We start from the raw sequence: 19,211 nt of genomic DNA, 5'->3' as shown, positions 1-19,211 counted from the left end.
GCGCCAGGACGGCAATGTGACAGGTCACATTACGACTTGTTTGCGGGAAAATAAAGAAATAATTAATTAATTAATTAAAAAGGATATCACCTGTTGGAGAGGTGCAAACGAATGTGGGCGTGGGGATTTAAATATATATGCGACCTTCAGTCAAGATCGCCGAGGGGAGCCGAAGCTCGGGGAGAGCTTGAATGGGCTGAACACATGGGTCTGATCGCGGATTGGCGTGTCGAACGCACGGCGAACCGGTGTCATGGTATTGAAAGTGGAGTTGGCACTGGGAATTGACGCCGCTCTTCGCATGACTGCGCAAACGTCAACGCCAAATACATCAGGGACGTTGTCGTCTAATCCGGATTGTCCTTCGAACAGACGACGACGAGCATCCGCTTTATCAGGGGAGTGGAGCCATACTCGCTGGAATGCATCGTCATCGTCTTCGGTCACCCGTCGAGCAGGCGATGCCATCATGGTCTGCATCTCGAATGAAGGCGTGGTGAGACTTTGAATGTATGCCCGGTGGTTTCGCAATGAAGTGTTCGGCGATCCATATTTGGATGCGGGGGATGGTTCGAGGACCCGGAGACTGGGGATTGATTCCGACATCAGTCGATTACCTGTACCAGACGAAGACTCGAATCGTCGAGGAGGGGTCAGCTGGAACCTGGCGTGCTCTCGAGCTTCCCACGAGATATTGGAAGCAGACTCGTCGGTGTGAGGCATCCAGAGTGTGGGAGGTGCAGCTAGTATAGGAACATCGGACATTTTCATCTGCTTTTTGGCCGATCCAAGCTCGGGACCAGCTGACCGAGGGCGCTTGAGCGACGAGGGCTCGGCAACAGGGTCAGAATAGTCCGAGCCCTCCTCATCGGTGCTTGCAGAGTCGTCGTCGCTTGCTTCACTCAAGGATGCACTGACCTTACTCTGTGAGCTTCTAGCCATCAACTCTGAGGGCTTGAAAACCCCCGGCGGGAGGTTGTCCAGCACTGGTTTGGCACCTGCCGAAGCCAACGACGGAGTCGACGAAAGTTGAAGCTCTGTTTTGGGCAGCTGGTTGGAGCGCTTCTGGAGGCGAGGACGCATGAATTGCTGCTCACAGTTTGGTGCAACAACCCAGTAGTTCCCCTTGCCGGGATCGGTCTTGGGTCGTTCCTGTTTGACAAAGGCCTTGTTGAGACTGAGGTTGTGACGGATGGAATTCTGCCAACCGGGCTTTGAGTTCTTGTACCAGGAGAAGGTAGTTTTAATCCAATCGTAGATCTGTGAAAGAGTGAGCCGCTGGTTGGGTGATCTCAGAATTGACATTCCAATAAGCATGGCATACGAGTACGGGGGCTTTGAGCCGTCATCTTCAATCAAAGGTAGTTCTTCGCCGAACGAAGCCTCTGCTGCCGCTCCCTTGATCTCAGATGGCCCTGAGCTGGCTTGGGACGACTGTCTGGAGTGGCCGCCGAACTCACCTAAAGACGGTGGGGCCATGCTAGAAGGGAGAGTCGGTGGCTCCATGAGACTCAAATGTGGCATGTTGTGTACCCCCGAGGCTGGCGGGGCACTGAGCGGCCGATCGAACCGCGTGGGAGTGTAGTCGACGGGCAAAGACCCCAGGATCTCTGGGCCAGCTAGCGGAGAGTCGCCTGGAGATAGCATGTGGTTCTGGTGGCCAGACGCATAAGGCACAAACTGAGGATGGTGCGGGCGCAACTCACTGACGTCGTCTGTGGAAGCTGGGCGCTTGGAGAATGTAGACGCAGCCGAGCTGTCGTTCGGACGAGGCAGCGACTGAGGGGTGCGTAAAATATTAGTCGTATCAGCCAACGGGTATCGATGGCTAGATGTAGCGCCAGACTTGAGCTTTGCGCTTGTATAGCCGTCTGAGGAAGGCGGCGGCGGCAGGTAAACCGATCGCAATGACTTGAGTATATTGTTGGAATTGCCCTCAAAACTATATGCTTGCCAGGTGGAGGAAGAAGCCTTCTGCTTCCGTGGAGAGTCCTTCATTGCGGCAAACGTGTTCTAGTTTGGGATGTCTTCAACAAAAAAATGATCGCTCCCAGAACAGGAAAATGAGGAGAGCACCGGGTCCGAAAAACGAAATGTAAACAAAGAGAAAACCGGCAGCCCAACGAGGCGAATGTCTTGGAGACTGCTAACAAACTAAAATGACTCAAGGAGTGCAACAAACGATCAACCACAGATCAACAAGCTTATATGACGGGGCGTGAAGGGCAGAAGTGATAGTCTCTAGCCGCTTACTAGTAAAGGCTCTGTCGCCCGTCCTCTGGTATGTTGTGGGTTAGGGCACGATGCCTCTCTGACGCGTGGAACAACCCGCGAGGTGGGATTAATCCAGGAAAACCACCCAATAGCGACTATTTCATCTCTACAGACTAAAATAAAATCGGCAATCGATTAATGAGAACCTACCTAGCTGCATTTATTACAATCTCTTGATTTTGTTCTTTTGCAACTGCAGATGGCCCATCTCCGCGTCGCACAGAAGATCGCGCGGTGCACGGGCGCTTACATGCCATAGCTGAGAAGCCTGGGTCCAAGCACATGCATGATCAAGTTGCGAGCGCCGGGGCGAAACGGATAGAATACTAGGATTTTTAGAGTAATATTATGAAGTAGAATATTAGTTTTGTTGTCGGAAATTTTGGGGGTGGATTGGCACTGTTTTTTTACCTAGGCCCACTTTCCGAGCATGGCCATCAGCCCAGCACCCCACAGCAGAGCAAAGAGTTGGAACGTGAGGTCCCAAACCGATCTGGTTCGCTTGGGGTTGAAAATAAAGTCGCGTGCGAGCAGTTCAACAAAGCCTGTGTAGAGCAGAATGCCTGCGGAAATAGAGTCTAGGGACCCACTCACAACCTGCGCGGTGTACCCGTCATCGCGGTAAGTATAACGGACGCCAAGACCAATTGCAATGGAAATGGGAGTTGCCAATGCATAGCCGAGACAGAAAAGGTAAGGCAGATATTTTTTCGATTCGGGGAAAGGAATCATTGACAAACGGGCGCCAATACCCAGACCCTCGAAAGCCTGGTGGAACACAAGTACAACGTAGAGCGTGGCATATTCATCGGAAGTGCCCAAGGTCAGACCGATCATGACCGAGTGGAAGATGATACCAAACTCCAGAATCATAAAGCCGTAGATCTGGGAGTAGAAGTCAAACAGGTCGCTGTTTTGGGACACAGTGTCTTCACTTACATCTCCACCTTTGTCTTGTGTCGAATTAGCCTCATCCCTCGAAAGGCTGGGACTGACAGCTTCTATTTGACCGCCAGGAGTCTCATTCCGATTTTCACCGAGAATCAAGTCGTCGACGTTGTGGGAATGGCCATGGGCGAAGATTCCTCGGTTCTCACGCCATCGCTGAGCAAAAAAGTCGCTGTATGTGTCAATCAAAAAGGTAATTGTGGCTCCAGCAAGCATAATGGCCGGAGCGAAGGAGTATTTTGACCAATTGCCGGTTGACCCAACGCACGACTGCGGACCAATGGCCGCGTACGCAGGATCCATAAGATGGATGAAAGCTGTAGCAATGATGACACCGGTACCAAAGTTTTTGGCAACAACATAGATGGTTTTGTGGATACGCAGCCACTTGATACGAGTAGCAAGAACAGGGAAGACTGTGACAATCAAAGAGGTTACCAGAATAACAAAGATAGAAGAAATACGACCGCCCGTATTTCCGCTGTATTCCTGTGATGAGAAGTACACTCCGTTGAGCGTGCAGATTTTCCAGGACTCATCTACCGTTTCGTCGGTGAGGTACACTTGAGTGGGATCCCACCGATACCACCATGGCCTACCATCTGTATTATGGATAGGGGCTGCCGGTACATCTGAAATATTCATAGACATTGTTTCCGCAGCTTTCTGATCCTTGTCTGTGGTGTTGATGGTGCGAATCGAAGTATAAATATGCGCTGCGAGGTCCCATGTAGTAATACCATCAAGGTACTCGTCACCCGTCAAGGTTCCCACATTTGTCAGGGCAAGCTCTACAGGGAGACGCCGAAACAACGCAATTTAAACGCATACTGAGTTAATCTTATAGTAGGAGCGGCTAATAAGTATACAGAGGCTTTATATTTGAGATTGGATCGATATATTGTCTTTTCTTGGCTTTATCGCTTGTACTCGCATTATCCGCTCACCAGTATCCATGAGGACCCTACCGGCGGTCACTTCGACCTTCGCTTCCCTGCATGTTGGCCTTGACGAAGGTTGAAGTAAGATGAGAAAGTAAGAGTTTAAACGGCAAAGTCATTTGAGCTCTATTCTGGGCTTTTGTGGTTACTGTGACGGCTTTATCAATGGCAGTTGAGCCGCCAAGAACTGTCTGGAAATATGCCGCGAGGCTCTGCATGGTCCTTCTGTGTAGTCAGGCGTGCGCCTAAGGCCCGTTGGTTGACAGGCCATGGCGGCTTCGAACTTTAACTGATAAAACAAGAACAAAAAGCCTCAGGGTTTTAGATTTAGTGGCGGGCCATTCTGTAGGCGCTTTAATGGCTCCCGAATGACCCTGTTTCCATTTTTATTGTCGGTCGATAGCGCCGCAGCCGGTGCAAGGTACCCGGCCGGTTAATGTATGTACTGCAGAATTCCAAAAAAAAAATTATGTAAAACGATCAGTAAATTTCAAATAGGCGTGATTGGCCAGTTATGAGAAGTGGCTATTTCGGCTAGCTTATCGGCTGCTCACTCATTCGAATTCGGGTAGTCTCTTGGCCATTTCGCCGCTTCGATTCCGCGAAACTACTAAAATCATACGTTTCTATATTGTCGATCAAGTGTGACCAAACGTGACTAAACCCTTCAAAAGGGCTGGTTGAGCTGTATGAATCTGCCGGCGGAGATTCTCCTGAAAATTTTCGGGTTTCTGCGTCGCGAGGATCTGTTTGCGGTACATCTCTCGTGCCAGAAGTTCAAAACCCTTTTGGATCCAGCGGTATATTCTATTATTTACGCCGAATGGAGTGACCTGGCCGAGCTCTGCGCGTCCCACACGAACTTGACGCAATTTTTATGTGAATTACGCATACATACCCCACACGCAGGTGGTGAGTGGAAGGCCAGTGCACAATTGGCTGATGTGGCCAGCTGTTCCCCATTGTTTGAGTCTCTAAGTGTTTTTTGTATGGGTTCATCGTCCGGATGGCTCAAGTATGTTGGTGTTTTACCCATCAAAACGTTAAAACTTAAAACTATTGGGAACGGCCAGGTAAAGATCTTCGATTTTGAACACATTAGTTTCAACTTCCCAGCCTTGGAGTGCCTCGAACTTGCTGAATTTGCTCTGCTTCCCGCCCCCGACCCGCTGCTGCATCTCTCTTCTCTGTCTTTGTACAACTGTACATGGGAATATCCTATGCAATTGGCAAATATAGGAGATCTCAAATATTTGACGATTATTATTTATGGCAACTTGCACCCTTTTGCATTTTCTGAACGACTCATACACGACACCTCGCATCTAGCCCCGAACCTAGAGTATCTCAAACTCCATTTGATGATTGCCCACCAGGTCAACTGGCGGCCCCTCCATCAGGGGGCGCCCAAACTCCGCAAAATTGATCTGGCGGGATTTAGCGACTTTAAACTTTCTAGACAAATGTTCCCGTTGTTGGACGATATAAATAGTAGCTCCTTCGTAGTTACGTACTAGCTAATGATACACTCACCGAAACCGTAGAGGACCCGTTCTACTTTGGGCTTCACAACCGGCCAATCACGACGACGGCGAACAAATTCCACAAGCTCATCCGAGCTCAATACACATTTGAAGCGTGACATATCACTGATTGCAACCCCAATCTGTCTACCGTCGGCGCTGTCTATCAGAAACAGTTGTGAGATTTGCTTCAGCGCCTCATAGTACGGGTATAACTGGCGCTGCCGCAGACTAAGAATAAACTCATAGTAATAGTTCATATCTGAAATCAGCCGAATAGCACCTTCTTGGCTTATTGTTTGACGCTTGATATGTTTGCAAAGCGAGTGATACAGCCTCAGTCCAACCTCCTGCTGGAAGACATCCAAGACCGATTTTTCAGTAGATCCAACCAGCAAGTATACGTGCGATTTTACAAGAGAAATGACTTGCTTGGCCGCGCCAGTGGCCCCGACTTCGGGCGGGCTACCAGGAAGCGGGTTGTAGTCTGAAGCCAGTTGTACTGTCATTAAAACAAAATCAATCTGCTCAATCAGTACATCGATTCCGCGACTCAGCCCATCTGCAACCCACTTGTCGAGCATTTGTTCGAACCGTCGCTTGGTATTCACGCTTGGTGCGACAAAGTCGTGACGGTCGACAATCTTTGGAGCAGCGAGCTCTTGCTCAAAAAACATATGGATTGTTTGCTGGATCAGGTCACCGATATTCACAAGCTCGGCAAAAATCGCCAATGGCTCGACGGTCATAATATCATCGCCGCCCTCACCCGAGGCAACAAGTCGGCCATACTTTTTGGGATCGTACTGGTTTAGCGTATTCAGAGCACTTTGAAATCCAAGGTAGATATGCTTGTCACCAATGATACCCACGAGATCGACAAACAGTTCTTCTGCGCGCTTTTTCGCACTCTGGCCAAGTGGGCCAGACAAGTTTGCGAACTCGCGAGCTCTTCTGATTGCTGTTCTGGCCACTGCAATGATGCTAAGAGTCAGCTCAAGACTAAATAGCGTCTCGATACCTTTGAGTTTTGAATCCATTACTTTTGCTTGCGTCTCGAACTCTGTAATGCTGTTTTCTTGTTTCGTATCGGCATCACCGCCAATCATCAAGACCTTTTTAAATGACCGCAGAAAATTCGACTTTTCCTGAGACCCTGGCACATTTTGCAACGTGATCTGCTCGTATATGTGTTCTTGTTCTGCAATTTTAGTTGCCCACTGGCTGACTTTGCCATTTGCCAGCTCAAGGAAGCTTTCGCTCTGTTGATCGAGAAAAGTCTCGATTTCAACCTCCATGTACGTTTGCAAAAGCTTCCGAGCTTTATTCTGGACGTCTCCGCCGACGTTTTGACACGGCTCCAGTCGATCAATCTGTTTGTTCAGGACGTGATAGCACTGGGGCACGAACGCAAAGTATTCCTCTGGTCCTGTCTCTTTTTCCTCCTGGCATAAACTGTTGACAAGCATCATGATATTCTCTTCAAAAACCTTTTCTAAAACTCCCTGGTAAACCGGCAATCTAGAACCAAAAATCTCATCAATCTCTTTGGCTTTAGAGTTGAGATAATTTGTGACCTCGGTAGCTCGCGTCTGCAAGCGTTCTAGTGCAGGCAGCGAAACACCGTCGATTTCCAGCAGCGAAACAGGTTCAGGAAGCTCTAGTTTCGATAAATAAAACTTGACAAGCTTGTCGCCAGCATGTAACATCACAAGCAGCTCGACCAGGGGAGTCAAACCAGCCCGATTGCCAGCGTCAACTTTGGCCTGGAACTCATCAAGGGCGTTTTGTTTCAGCGTTTCGCCAGTGTTGTACAGATTTTCAAGCTTGCGTTGCTGGTCCGCTGGAGCCCACTCGTCCAAACAGCTCAATTTTTTGGCCAATACGATAATACGTGCCTGGTCGGCAGGATTAGCAAAATCTTTTGTGATTAACTCCGAGTTTTCGTAGTAGATTCCCACCAGCCTCATTATTCTCAGTACAGTTGAATATGCCGATTCATAGTAGCCTGCATCTAGAACATTAAATGCGGTAGTTGTGTCCAGAATATCTGGGTTTGAGCGATTTGAAACATCAACACCCAGTTTATCCAAGTACTGGCTCCAGAAATTCTCGTGAGTAGCCAATGCTCTGAGCGGTCGCGAAACCTGCGCGAGCTTGAGCACCACGTCGACCTCAGAATAGTCCATAGCCAGGGCGAGCACCTGTGTTCCCTTTGACAACGCACCATTGAACTGCGGAGCCAGCCGTGTGGGTACTGCTGCAACAAGCACGGGCCCCGCATCTGGAATAAGTGCGGCAAAAGTGTCCATTTCAACCGGCCTGAAGCTTAGTGAGATTTTACCCAAATGTCCAGATACTTGAGCCTGTACAACCTGCTCAGCTTCTCGCTGTGGCTGGCTATTCTTGTGCGTTTGTGCATCCTTTATTACTTGGTTGGTCCCGAGTTTGTCTCGGAGGGAATGGCCGAGTTTGTGAGCTGGGTCCAGGCCCTTGCTGTGCTCGAAGTGGTCCATGTCATTTTTGGGCTGGTGAGATCTAGCGTGATCACCACTGCCATGCAGGTGGCCTCTCGCTTGGCAATTATTTGGGGCGTCGTCCGTCTGTTCCCTGCTTCGGGTGCCTCTGTCGCCTTCTCCACTATGGTTCTTGCCTGGGCCATCACCGAATGTATTCGGTACCCTTACTACTTCTTTGCACTCCAAGGCCGTGTTCCTCCCATTCTCGAGTGGATTCGTTACACCGCTTTCATCGCCCTTTACCCATTGGGCGCCATCAGTGAGGCCTGGCTCGCCTACCGAGCCCTGCCCGCTGCTCAGTTCTGGCATCCCTATTATGCGCTATTCCTCAAGGTCTTATTGCTGATTTACCCTCCTTCTTTCTACGTTCTTTATATGCATATGTGGAAGCAACGTCGGAAGGTGTTTGGACGTAAACTGAAGCGCAATTAAGGCACGAGTTTTTCGGCGAGCTCCTCGGCGAGTTTCATCTTTTCCTGTTTGCTCATTTGCTGATCGTCCCTAGCAATCCGTAGTTTCGTAATAATTGTGTCTAATTCGTCGATTGGAAGCAGTGGTTCGGTTAGTGACTGCTTGATTTCCTCCAGATCCTCATCGTGAGGTCCCTCGTCTTCTTTCTCCTCGTCGTCTTCGTCGATCCAATCAAAGAGTGCCGTGTGCACTGTATCCAGTAGCTCGTCTGAATTGACAACCGTCATCTCCAGCTTGTCCATTATAGCTTCACTGTGGGGGTCCAGTTCGACAGACGGGAGGGCCACAAACGTGCCTCTCCAGGCCTCTTCCTGTAGTTTATCCACGAATTGCTCGATACCACGATCAGCTCGGTCGAACGTATAAATAACCATCACTAAGACGTCTCTGACTTCCTTTGCGTCGTCGCTGGCAAACTGCTTGGCCCACTCTTTGGCGCCTTCTGGGGGGAACTGATCCACCCAGATCCCCGCCTGCGCCTTGAAGTACTTCGCGTCAAACGTGTGCTCAAACATCGCGCCCTCCCAGTCATCCACATGAGTCTTCTTGCCAAGTAGCGTTTCTACTGCCTCTTTTTGGCCCGAATTGGCCGATCCTACAACCAGAATCCTCATGATAAGAAGCCTCAACTTTTTGTCAGCCAGAAACGATGTCCAAACGACCGGCCGTCAATGAGGATGAACTCAAATTTGTGGCGTTGGGCGGCGGTTCAGAGGTAGGACGGAGCTGCCACATCATTTCTTACAAGGGGAAAACCATTATGTTGGATGCTGGAGTTCATCCGGCGTATTCTGGCATGGCATCGCTGCCGTTTTATGATGAGTACGATCTCTCGACGATCGATGTGCTGCTTGTCAGCCATTTTCACCTGGATCATGCGGCCTCTTTGCCATATGTGATGCAACACACTGGATTCAAGGGGCGAGTGTTTATGACGCACCCTACAAAGGCCATTTACCGGTGGCTGCTCAGTGATTTCGTGAGGATGGCTGCTGGAAGTGATAGCAGCAATTCCGACCTGTACTCGGACGAGGATCTTAACGAGTCATTTGACAGAATTGAGGCTATTGATTTCTACTCCACAATTGATGTAAAAGGTATCAAATTCACAGCCTACCACGCCGGGCATGTCCTGGGAGCTGCCATGTACTTTATTGAGATTGGCGGCGTGAAAATTATGTTTACGGGCGACTACTCTCGCGAGGAAGATCGGCATCTGCATTCTGCTGAGCTGCCACCCGAGCAGCCAGATGTCCTTATCTGCGAGTCGACGTTTGGAACAGGTATCCATCAGCCGCGCCTCGAGAAAGAGCATCGCCTAGTATCCTTGGTACATTCTACACTCAAGAAGGGCGGCCGTTGTCTGCTACCAGTCTTTGCTTTGGGTCGTGCTCAGGAATTGCTGCTCATTCTAGACGAATATTGGGACCATCACCAGGATTTGCAGCCCATCAACATTTACTATGCATCTTCGCTGGCTCGTAAATGTATGGCGGTCTACCAAACGTTCATCAACATGATGAATGACTATTTGAAACAACGGTTCCGCGAAAGTAAGGTAAACCCGTTCCATTTCAAACATGTGAAGTCAATTCGATCCCTCGACAAGTTCCAGGACATTGGTCCCTGCGTGATGCTTGCTAGTCCTGGCATGCTTCAAAATGGCATTTCCCGACAGCTGCTCGAGCGATGGGCACCTGATCCTCGTAACACGCTGATTATGACTGGCTATTCCGTCGAGGGCACCATGGGCAAACAGATTCTCAATGAGCCCGAAGACATTCCATCTATCGCCAATAACGAGGTGCGAATCCCTCGGCGAATGACCGTAGAAGAAATCTCGTTCGCTGCTCACGTTGATTTCAAACAAAACTCTGAATTTATTGACAAAGTCGGAGCCAAAAACATTATTCTTGTTCATGGAGAAACCTACAATATGGGGCGGCTTAAATCTGCGCTGTTGTCTAAATATTCGCCTTTGAAAGGAACCGAGCAAGAAGTCAAAGTTTACAACCCACGCAATTGCGTGGAGGTCGAACTCACTTTCCAGTCACAGAAGGTCGCCAAAACCGTCGGCAGGCTGGCTGCAAGTGAACCCAAACCTGGACAAGTTGTCAGCGGAGTTCTTGTGCAAAAGGATTTCAAGCTAAATCTCGTCTCTGCCTCAGATCTTCGCGAGTACACGGGGCTAACAACGTCTACGATTATGGAGAAACAGGCAGTTGTTGTCGATGCCGGGCCGGACTTGGTACGATATCATCTTGCTCAAATGTTTGGCTCGCTGGACGACATCCCCGACGGGTTCAAAATTATGGACCAGGTCACGGTGACCTACAAAGACAATGTATATACGGTTGAATGGGCTGCCAGCACGATGGGTGACTCGGTTGCTGATGGCATTCTGGCTGTTCTCATGGGCGTTGACACTTCACGGGCTTCCGTCAAAATGAGCACTAAACCCTGCGCACACGACGAAAAACCTGTGGAAAGCATAGTGGATAGCGACCGTATTCGCCACATTAACGCATTTTTGAAGGCCCAATTCGGTGACTGTCTCACGGTTGCCCAAGACGAAAAGACGGCCGCCATCAAAATCGACGACCTCGAGGCCACAGTAGACTACTCGGATTTCTCTGTCACAAGCTCAAGTGGTCCGCTAAAACAGCGCGTGTCGCACATTCTTCAGTTGGCTGCAACTATCGCGGCGCCGCTGGCTTAATTACTGTTTTTTATTTTTCTATATACTTAAAGCTGCTGCTCTTTTGCAAGTTCAGAGACAACAATCTGCTGGATCTCGGCCTTTTCGCTCGAGTTGGCCTTGATCTTTTTGGTTTTGGCCTGCATCATGACCTTGAACTCGTCGGGCAAGACGTCGTTCTCAAAGGAATAGCCCTTGACGCCGACAAGAGCCTCGTTGACGGCCTCAGAGAACTTAGCCGGGTGTGCAGTACTCAAAGTAACGTAGACCTTGTGTTTGTCGGCGTCTGCCTCCTGTTCAAGCCAGGCAGCATTGACGCCCACCGCGGTGTGGGGATCCAGGACGTAATTGGGGCAGTACTCGTTGTAGACTTTGGCGATTGTGGTCTTTGTAGTCTTGTCGTTGGTATGCTGAGCACCGAAAGTAGAAGAGGCAAGCTTGTGAACCTCAGAGGGAACTCGGAAAGAGCCTGTGGCTTTGAGCTCATCCATCCACTGTTTGACCAAACTTCCCGCCTCGGTGTCTGACTTGGCAACTGTGCTGCGCGCAGCATGCCACAAGAAGCGCTCAAAATTGCTAGACACGATAATGTCCATAGCAGGAGACAAAGTAGCGTGCACTTCATTCTCTTTAGTGTAGGCACCGGACTTGAAGAAACGGTAGAGAATGTCGTTTGCATTAGTAGCAACAGTAAGCTCAATAGGAAGACCAAGCTTTTCAGCGTAAAAGCCAGCAAGAATGTCACCAAAGTTGCCGGTGGGGACAACGTATTTCACCTTGACGTCAGAACCCTTGGTCTTGGCGAACTGGAAGTAGCTGGCAAAGTAGTAGGTGATTTGGGCAAGAATGCGGGCCCAGTTGATGGAATTGACAGCACCTACGTGGTACTTGCTGTTGAACTCCTTGTCGGCAAACATCTGCTTGACCAGGTCCTGACAGTCATCGAAGGTGCCAGGCACGGTGATGGTGTGAACGTTCGGGTCCAGAACAGTAGTCATTTGCTGCTCCTGAATGGGCGAAACACGGCCCTCGGGATAAAGAATAAAAACAGAGACATCCTTCTTGTTTCTTAAGCCGTAGATAGCTGCGGAGCCGGTATCGCCAGAGGTGGCCCCGATAACGGTGATCTTCTCGCGGTCCAAGGCATCAGCCGCTTTACCGACATTGCGGCGGGTCAGGAAATACTCAAACAGGTTGCCAACAAACTGCAAAGCGACATCCTTGAATGCGTACGTGGGCCCATGGAACAACTCCAGCAGGTACTGGTTCTTGTCGGCATTGAGAGCACGAACAGGAGTAACCTCGGGCACCTTGAAAGTAGAGTAGGACTTGGCAATTAGGTCCTCGAGATCAGCACGTGGCACCTCGGACTCGGGGATGTACAATGAGAAGATTTCCGCTGCAAGCTGCTGGAAGGTCAAATCCTTCCAGGCGGTCAGAAAATCGCTGGGAGCCTGGATGCTCTCGGACGGAATATACAGGCCTCCGTCAGGCGCTAAGCCCGCAATTACCGCATGTTCAAACGACACCGCATCGCAGCCAGACCGGGTAGAGAAGTACTTCATGATGGTGTCTGAGTCACACCCCGTGATGACGAATAAAGGCTTAAATTGGAAAATTATCTAGAATTAAGAAACAGGTGGATACTGGAGTTGAGCACGTCGTCTTTGTAGAATGAAGAGTGCCGTACTGCTTCTTCACTGAACTGCCGGTGACTATAAATAGCTTTGAGATCGCGGGCTTGAGTGGCCACCCAGTCGTCGAGAAGCTTTTGGGGGTTGTCGGCCAGCTTTTGGTAGAATTCCCGCTGCATGGCAAGCAAATTCAACTGCTGGACGTCCTGCACCAGCTGCTCATCCTGCTTGCTGAGCGCAATATTGTCTTGGTGCCAGCTGTCCAACATAGTGATCAAATCCGAGCGCAGAGGGTCGTCTACCTGGAGGGGTACGTCATAGGCGACGTCGCGGTTTTCCTTGTCAGTCTGAGGCTCAATCATATACTCGAGTACAATAGGGTCGCGTGGAGTAAGGTGGGGTCCGAGCAACTCAACAAGCTGAGGGAACGAAAGCTGGTCTCGGTTGAACAGTTTCTTGAGCGCAGGGTCGCACTTGATGTTCCGCTTCTCGTCAATGTCCTGCAGCTTGTGGAAGCGGATATACTGCCAAAGGGCTACAACGGCACCAGGCTTGGACTCCTCGTCAACGCCCAGCACATCAGCAAGCGCTGGGGAAAGCTTGAACTTGGCAGGGTATTCTTTGAGTTGGAGAATAATCTTGGCCTTGACGGGAGTCTCGCCCCCACGGCGGATATCGATGCCATCGAAATCAATTCTTTGCTCGGTAGAATGCGGCGGAGGCTCGTGCCATTCCACAATCTCCGGTTTGGGACCAGCGTCCACGGGGGGCACCCCGGCCGGCGGCTCAGGAAGACCGAGCTCGGCTGGATCCGCGTTGTTGCTGTCACCCTCACGATGCAGTTCGATGATAATAGAGGTGAACATGGAGCTGAACAGCCTGTGGTGGTCGCTTCCCTCGTCCACGAGTCTGCCTTCGATCCGTAGCATCCACTCGGGCAGTGACTGTACAGGCGGCGACATGTCGCCGAAATCAAAATCCGTCTGCATCGTATTGCCTGTTTGCCACGGCTGGCCGGTAACAGAACTGGAAATAAAGATGCGCAACGTCTTGTTGCGGCGCATGGACCGCCCGACCACATCCTGCAGATCCAGGCGCTTGCGATTGACGGTCGTGTCCAGTCTCACTTCGGCCTTTTGCAGCTCTATCAACAGCTTCGCCTCTGGAATAGTCTCAAGCACAGATTCCCGCAACTTGCGGTCCGTGGGCTTGCGTTTGAACTGCCTCTCCCCGATTCGCGTGGGCATGTTGGGCTGATGACAAATCGGCAGAGACGACTCGGGGCATTTTAAGGAAATAGAACAGAAATAGGTTAAATAATTAAGGAGCTGAGCGGAAGACGTTTTGGCGCTGGTGCCTGAATTGGATTATGTCGCGCCGTTCAAGCACATGTAGTGTAGTATCCAGAGCGAACTTGGAGAACTGGTGGTGGCCCTGCACAAACTCCCGTAGTAGCGTATTGTAAGATGTGCTGTACCCCACGGGGAGTCGTCGCTTGAGCTCGGCCTCGATTTTGTGAACGTCCTCGGAAACTTTGCGGCTGTTGCTATCTTGGCCAATCGCGTTCATGGTGGACGCATAGAACAGCCGGATGGCTTCGTCGACATGCTCTTCAGTGGCAAGGGGCGCGAGATGGAGCTTTGCGATGGACTCAGCAACGCGGACCATGGCCTCCAGCTGACGTACAGTGATGGGCACGGATGAGCGTTCGTTGGTGTGGATCTCGCGGTCGTGCACGCTCTTGCGGATTTCAACAAAATGAGATACCAGACGCTCGGCTGCCTCTGGAGAGAGGCGGGGTGCACATTTGGCCCGGCAGTACCGCACGTATCGCTTCATTTTTTCCAGCGGGATCTCTCCTTCGACCTCGACAACAGCTCTAGAGCCGTGGATGTGTGTGTTCATCACGTGCTTGGCCACAGATTGGTCGTAGTCCTCGTTGTGTTCATCGCGGATAATGTAGATCATATCGAAACGCGACAAAATCGTAGTCTGAAAGTCAATGTTCTCGCCAGGGGTTTTCATGTCGTCGTAACGTCCAAAAATAGGATTGGCGGCAGCAAGCACGCTGGTCCGTGAGTTAAGTACGGTGGTAATGCCAGCCTTGGCAATTGAAATAGTTTGCTGCTCCATGGCCTCATGGATGGCAACACGATCTTCGTCACGCATTTTGTCAAACTCATCAATACAAACCACACCGCCGTCGGCAAGCACCATTGCACCACCCTCCAAATAGAATTCGGATGTGGCAGCATCGCGCTGGACAGACGCAGTCAAACCGGCAGCAGACGAGCCCTTACCAGACGTGTAAATTGCAATTGGCGCAACTTTTTCCACGAATTTCAGCAACTGCGACTTGGCAGTACCTGGGTCACCAAGCAGCAAAACGTTAATATCTCCTCTCAGTCTGGTTGCATCAGGTAGTAACCGGCGAGATCCACCAACCAGCAAGCAAGCAATCGACTTTTTGACGTCAGAATGGCCATAGATGCTGGGGGCAATACTTGCCGCAAACTTTTCATACAAATCAGGCGTACGAGACATCTCCAAAAACTCTTCCTCCTCTTCCTCGGTAAAGCGGGCATTGTTCCGTTCTTCTTCACCTCCAGTGACCGAAATACCTACAACACGGATATACGGGTTCCTGATGGCTACTGCACCACCGGCCTTCACCTTGTTTTGATAAATGGAATAGATACCGAGCACTGTACATCTTGAGCCCGGCACGGCCCGGTTGCATAGGTTACGGTCGACTGTTAACAAAACATGACGCGGCATTTCACCTACCGGCACCATTTCAGGCGACTCTTGAAGTTTCAGAACCTGCTGGTCAATGAACTGCGACTTGTCATGAACAACAACGTAGGGGTCCGGAGGACAGTCATTCCGATCAGCACCGCTGATAGGCGCACCCTGGCATTTTCTGGGCAGCTGGAGACCGGAAAAGCCACCACTCACGTCGTGACGCAAAAGATGACGGCAGTTGCGGCACATGAGCTGGACAACGGTTGCCTTTGAAGATAGCGAAGAAGCGCTAATGACAATGCCAGGGATACGCACAAGCTTGGAAATGTGACGAGCAGTGAGGTCACGGATAGACAGTGGGTTTGCATCCGAGCTCAAAACAACCTGGATACTGGGGATGATGGTTTCCTGTTGCTCGTCCTCGCTAGTAAACGCAATACGCTTGGCCACGTCCTTGGCTGCAGCCTCAAACAGCGGCAGGATTTCCGCCGGCTCCTCCACAATGCGCTGACCCAGATCCTCATTATACAACAGTACGTGCCCCATATTGACCTCCAAAAGGTACCGGCGCGTTAGGACACTCTCCCGCAGCTGCTCACGGTAAATGTACAGGTTGTTGATATAGAACGACAGAATGAACTTGCGCAGCTGCTCCTCGACCTCCGACAGCTGCGAGCTGTCAGTTGCATCTCCCGGAAGAACACTGGTAGTGTAAACTCTCGATTGTTCAAAAGACATGGTCGAGTGCGGTGGGTTTAGAGATTGGGTTTTTTTCCACTGGGGTTTTAATTAACTTACATATGCAAATGGCGATTCCACCCTTACCCTTGATTTTTTACTAACACGCGTTCGGGTCGCGTTTGCCACTTGTTTCCCTTTTGTTCAACGAAAATAAACAATGACTGATGTTGTGGCACATGGACTGGAAGAAAACTATGTTGATGAAGACGTCGAGGGAGCCTGCCAGTCGTACTCTCATGTAACAGAACTGGAGGGCGATGGCATCTCTGCTATGGATATCAAGAAGCTGCAGGAGGCCGGGTTGCACACTGTTGAGGCTGTCGCCTACACGCCGGTTCGCAAGCTGGCACAAATCAAGGGCATATCAGAGACGAAGGCACAGAAGCTGTCTGACATGGCCTACGGCCGAGTGGATATGGGCTTTACTGTTGCTTCTGTGGTGCATGCTCGTCGCGAGTCGCTCATCACGTTGACAACCGGATCAAAGTCACTGGACACCCTGCTCGGTGGCGGAGTTGAGACCGGTTCGCTTACTGAGTTGTTTGGAGAGTTTGCCACGGGTAAATCACAGCTCTGCCATACGCTGGCGGTGACTTGCCAATTGCCCGTTGATATGGGCGGCGGAGAGGGCAAGTGCATGTTCATTGATACCGAGGGCACCTTCCGCGGTGACCGCATCAAGGCTATTGCCAAACGGTTCCGTGTCGACGGAGACGAGGCATTGCGAAACATCGCCTATGCCCGTGCTCAAAATAGCGACCATCAAATGAAACTCCTGAACAAAGCAGCAGAGCTAATGGCCGAAACCCGCTTCTCCCTGCTCATTATTGACTCGGTCATGGCTCTTTTCCGCACTGACTACTTGGGCCGGGGCGAACTCAGCGCTCGCCAACAGGCGTTGTCGATGTTCTTGCGTCAGTTGCAGAGTCTCGCGGACCAATACGGTGTTGCCGTGGTCATGACCAACCAAGTCACTTCTCAGGTCGACAGTATGCCTGGGTTCAATCCCGATCCCAAAAAGCCCGTGGGCGGCAATATCATCGCACATGCGTCGACAACTCGTCTCCAGATCCGCAAACGCAAAAACGGGCTCCGGTGCTGTAAAATCTACGACTCCCCCTGTCTGGCGCCTGGTGAATGTTTATTTGGTATTTATGACGAGGGTATCGATGACGCCCGTGATCTCGACGAAGAGTAAAATCAAGCATCTCTCCCATATCTATATATTTACTTTTTCGGTGCAGGAAGGCTTTTAACCGCGTTGTTGAACTCTATGACCTCGACGTCGCATTTGATCTCTCGGCACAAATCACGGCGCTGGTTCTCGGGGAGTTTGGGCATGAACTCCACGCCGGATGAGCGCTCAATTGCATCAATGGGCACGTAGAAAGATTTGAGAGGAGTGGAGTTCGAAATCGGCTCGTTGGGAAGAACAAAGGCGCCTACGGCCGCACCATGCCGGGGCAGGCTGGGCTGGATGGGATCTTCACCGACGACAATCTTGAAAAAATGGGTAGGCACGGCAACATTGGGCGGGTTTCCGATCATTTCGTAGGTGACTCTCCATTTCCCGTCAGGATGGCGCTTGGGGAGGTACAAAGGTCCGGTAATGATGCGAACAGAAGAGTAAGTGTCTGTGAGGTTGCGGCAGAACCGTTCGAAATGAGCCCAGTAGTCGCGATTGAACCCATCTCCAACCTGTGGTGCCATGTTTGTTAGATAAAACGTCTCGTCCATGGCCTGCTGCGAGAATTTGGCATCGGCAGCGGGCGCTTGGTGGCCCCTATCGTATCCTGATCTGAAATAATCTGCCAGGCGGGCTCTGAACTTTTCAGGGATCGCAGTGTCCTCCTTGAAGACCGAATTTCCGCGATCTCCACCTCGAGAAGTTCTGCTTGCTACAGTCAAATGCTCAATAACCCACGCGGGGTTCTTTGTGCGGCGATCAAAGCAGGTGATGAACTCCTGGCGACTGGCGACATCGTGAATAGGAATTGGGTAGCCGTAACGGCTGAAATACCCAGCTGGGTCTACGAGCGACTTGTTGAGCTGGTTGGATGCTTCAGATAGCTGTTCCGGCGTGGCAGGAACGGCCGTGGCAGTCTGCGTTTGCGTCTGTGAGTTTTTTCCCCAGAGCATCGGTTGGCTAAGCAGATCGAGAGGATCGAATTGACTGGGTTAGTAAGATGGTTCTCACGGAAATTATTCAATTACATATATTATAATATATTGTAATTGAATATTATGGAATAATTATGGAATGGACGCGTGTATTGCAAGGGGACGAATTCTCCAATGGTATAGTGTTGTCAAGTTAAATTGAATAGTTTCGCTATGTTTACTAGCAATTGAGTCTGCTTTATTAACGAGAATTGTGTCAACTCTTCTAACTTCATCAAGTTGAGAGATCGCTTTGAGAAATGCTTGACGAGCGAAATTTACAAAAGTAGAGACCTCTTCTTTCGGGGCCATGTATTTGGTGTATTTGGTAGTGTATTGTTATTGCTTGACCACTCTTATGCCATTGTCGATGTTGTCTGATTGCACCTCCTACGACTCTTAAATTGAATGCATAGGCATGCACCTATAACAGCAAGGGGATTTTCGAAAGAGGAGATCCAAGTGAAACAAAACAACTACTAAAGGTTGTGGCAAACCAATCTCAACTGTTATACAGCCAATTTAGACTTCAATTCAACTAGTACAAATGTTGTCCA

At 50.4% G+C, this 19,211-nt stretch overlaps 11 protein-coding genes across 11 annotated transcripts; 3 read left to right on the top strand and 8 right to left on the bottom strand.

Moving 5' to 3' along the window:
- Positions 1–150: 150 nt before the first annotated feature.
- On the bottom strand, positions 151–1,998 carry B9G98_01261 (Forkhead protein sep1; the record flags this gene model as incomplete). Its single annotated transcript, XM_024807819.1, has 1 exon — positions 151–1,998. One exon carries the CDS (start codon positions 1,996–1,998, stop codon positions 151–153), a length of 1,848 nt encoding a protein of 615 aa, XP_024663587.1.
- Positions 1,999–2,685: 687 nt separating this feature from the next.
- Positions 2,686–4,381, bottom strand: B9G98_01260 (Zinc-regulated transporter 1; the record flags this gene model as incomplete). The annotated part of the gene is made up of 2 exons (XM_024807818.1): positions 2,686–4,013; positions 4,201–4,381. The coding sequence occupies 2 exons, from the start codon at positions 4,379–4,381 to the stop codon at positions 2,686–2,688; spliced, it is 1,509 nt and encodes a 502-aa protein (XP_024663586.1).
- Positions 4,382–5,676: 1,295 nt separating this feature from the next.
- Positions 5,677–7,998, bottom strand: B9G98_01259 (F-box protein pof6; the record flags this gene model as incomplete). Its single annotated transcript, XM_024807817.1, has 1 exon — positions 5,677–7,998. One exon carries the CDS (start codon positions 7,996–7,998, stop codon positions 5,677–5,679), a length of 2,322 nt encoding a protein of 773 aa, XP_024663585.1.
- A 36-nt stretch (positions 7,999–8,034) lies between these two features.
- B9G98_01258 (putative very-long-chain (3R)-3-hydroxyacyl-CoA dehydratase) lies at positions 8,035–8,637 on the top strand (the record flags this gene model as incomplete). Its single annotated transcript, XM_024807816.1, has 1 exon — positions 8,035–8,637. The coding sequence occupies one exon, from the start codon at positions 8,035–8,037 to the stop codon at positions 8,635–8,637; it is 603 nt and encodes a 200-aa protein (XP_024663584.1).
- On the bottom strand, positions 8,634–9,290 carry B9G98_01257 (Uncharacterized protein C19A8.11c; the record flags this gene model as incomplete). Its single annotated transcript, XM_024807815.1, has 1 exon — positions 8,634–9,290. One exon carries the CDS (start codon positions 9,288–9,290, stop codon positions 8,634–8,636), a length of 657 nt encoding a protein of 218 aa, XP_024663583.1.
- A 35-nt stretch (positions 9,291–9,325) lies between these two features.
- On the top strand, positions 9,326–11,395 carry B9G98_01256 (Endoribonuclease YSH1; the record flags this gene model as incomplete). Its single annotated transcript, XM_024807814.1, has 1 exon — positions 9,326–11,395. One exon carries the CDS (start codon positions 9,326–9,328, stop codon positions 11,393–11,395), a length of 2,070 nt encoding a protein of 689 aa, XP_024663582.1.
- Positions 11,396–11,421: 26 nt separating this feature from the next.
- On the bottom strand, positions 11,422–12,939 carry B9G98_01255 (Threonine synthase; the record flags this gene model as incomplete). The annotated part of the gene is made up of 1 exon (XM_024807813.1): positions 11,422–12,939. The coding sequence occupies one exon, from the start codon at positions 12,937–12,939 to the stop codon at positions 11,422–11,424; it is 1,518 nt and encodes a 505-aa protein (XP_024663581.1).
- Positions 12,940–12,992: 53 nt separating this feature from the next.
- On the bottom strand, positions 12,993–14,255 carry B9G98_01254 (SWI/SNF and RSC complexes subunit ssr3; the record flags this gene model as incomplete). Its single annotated transcript, XM_024807812.1, has 1 exon — positions 12,993–14,255. One exon carries the CDS (start codon positions 14,253–14,255, stop codon positions 12,993–12,995), a length of 1,263 nt encoding a protein of 420 aa, XP_024663580.1.
- A 73-nt stretch (positions 14,256–14,328) lies between these two features.
- Positions 14,329–16,491, bottom strand: B9G98_01253 (DNA replication licensing factor mcm5; the record flags this gene model as incomplete). Its single annotated transcript, XM_024807811.1, has 1 exon — positions 14,329–16,491. One exon carries the CDS (start codon positions 16,489–16,491, stop codon positions 14,329–14,331), a length of 2,163 nt encoding a protein of 720 aa, XP_024663579.1.
- Positions 16,492–16,651: 160 nt separating this feature from the next.
- B9G98_01252 (DNA repair protein rhp51) lies at positions 16,652–17,692 on the top strand (the record flags this gene model as incomplete). Its single annotated transcript, XM_024807810.1, has 1 exon — positions 16,652–17,692. One exon carries the CDS (start codon positions 16,652–16,654, stop codon positions 17,690–17,692), a length of 1,041 nt encoding a protein of 346 aa, XP_024663578.1.
- A 29-nt stretch (positions 17,693–17,721) lies between these two features.
- B9G98_01251 (Mitochondrial nuclease) lies at positions 17,722–18,633 on the bottom strand (the record flags this gene model as incomplete). The annotated part of the gene is made up of 1 exon (XM_024807809.1): positions 17,722–18,633. The coding sequence occupies one exon, from the start codon at positions 18,631–18,633 to the stop codon at positions 17,722–17,724; it is 912 nt and encodes a 303-aa protein (XP_024663577.1).
- Between the last annotated feature and the right edge of the window lie 578 nt (positions 18,634–19,211).

This window comes from Wickerhamiella sorbophila (genome assembly GCF_002251995.1).
Source record: "Wickerhamiella sorbophila strain DS02 chromosome Unknown contig1, whole genome shotgun sequence".
Taxonomy (NCBI): Eukaryota; Fungi; Ascomycota; class Dipodascomycetes; order Dipodascales; family Trichomonascaceae; genus Wickerhamiella; species Wickerhamiella sorbophila.
This window is presented reverse-complemented; position numbering and strand designations above follow the sequence as displayed.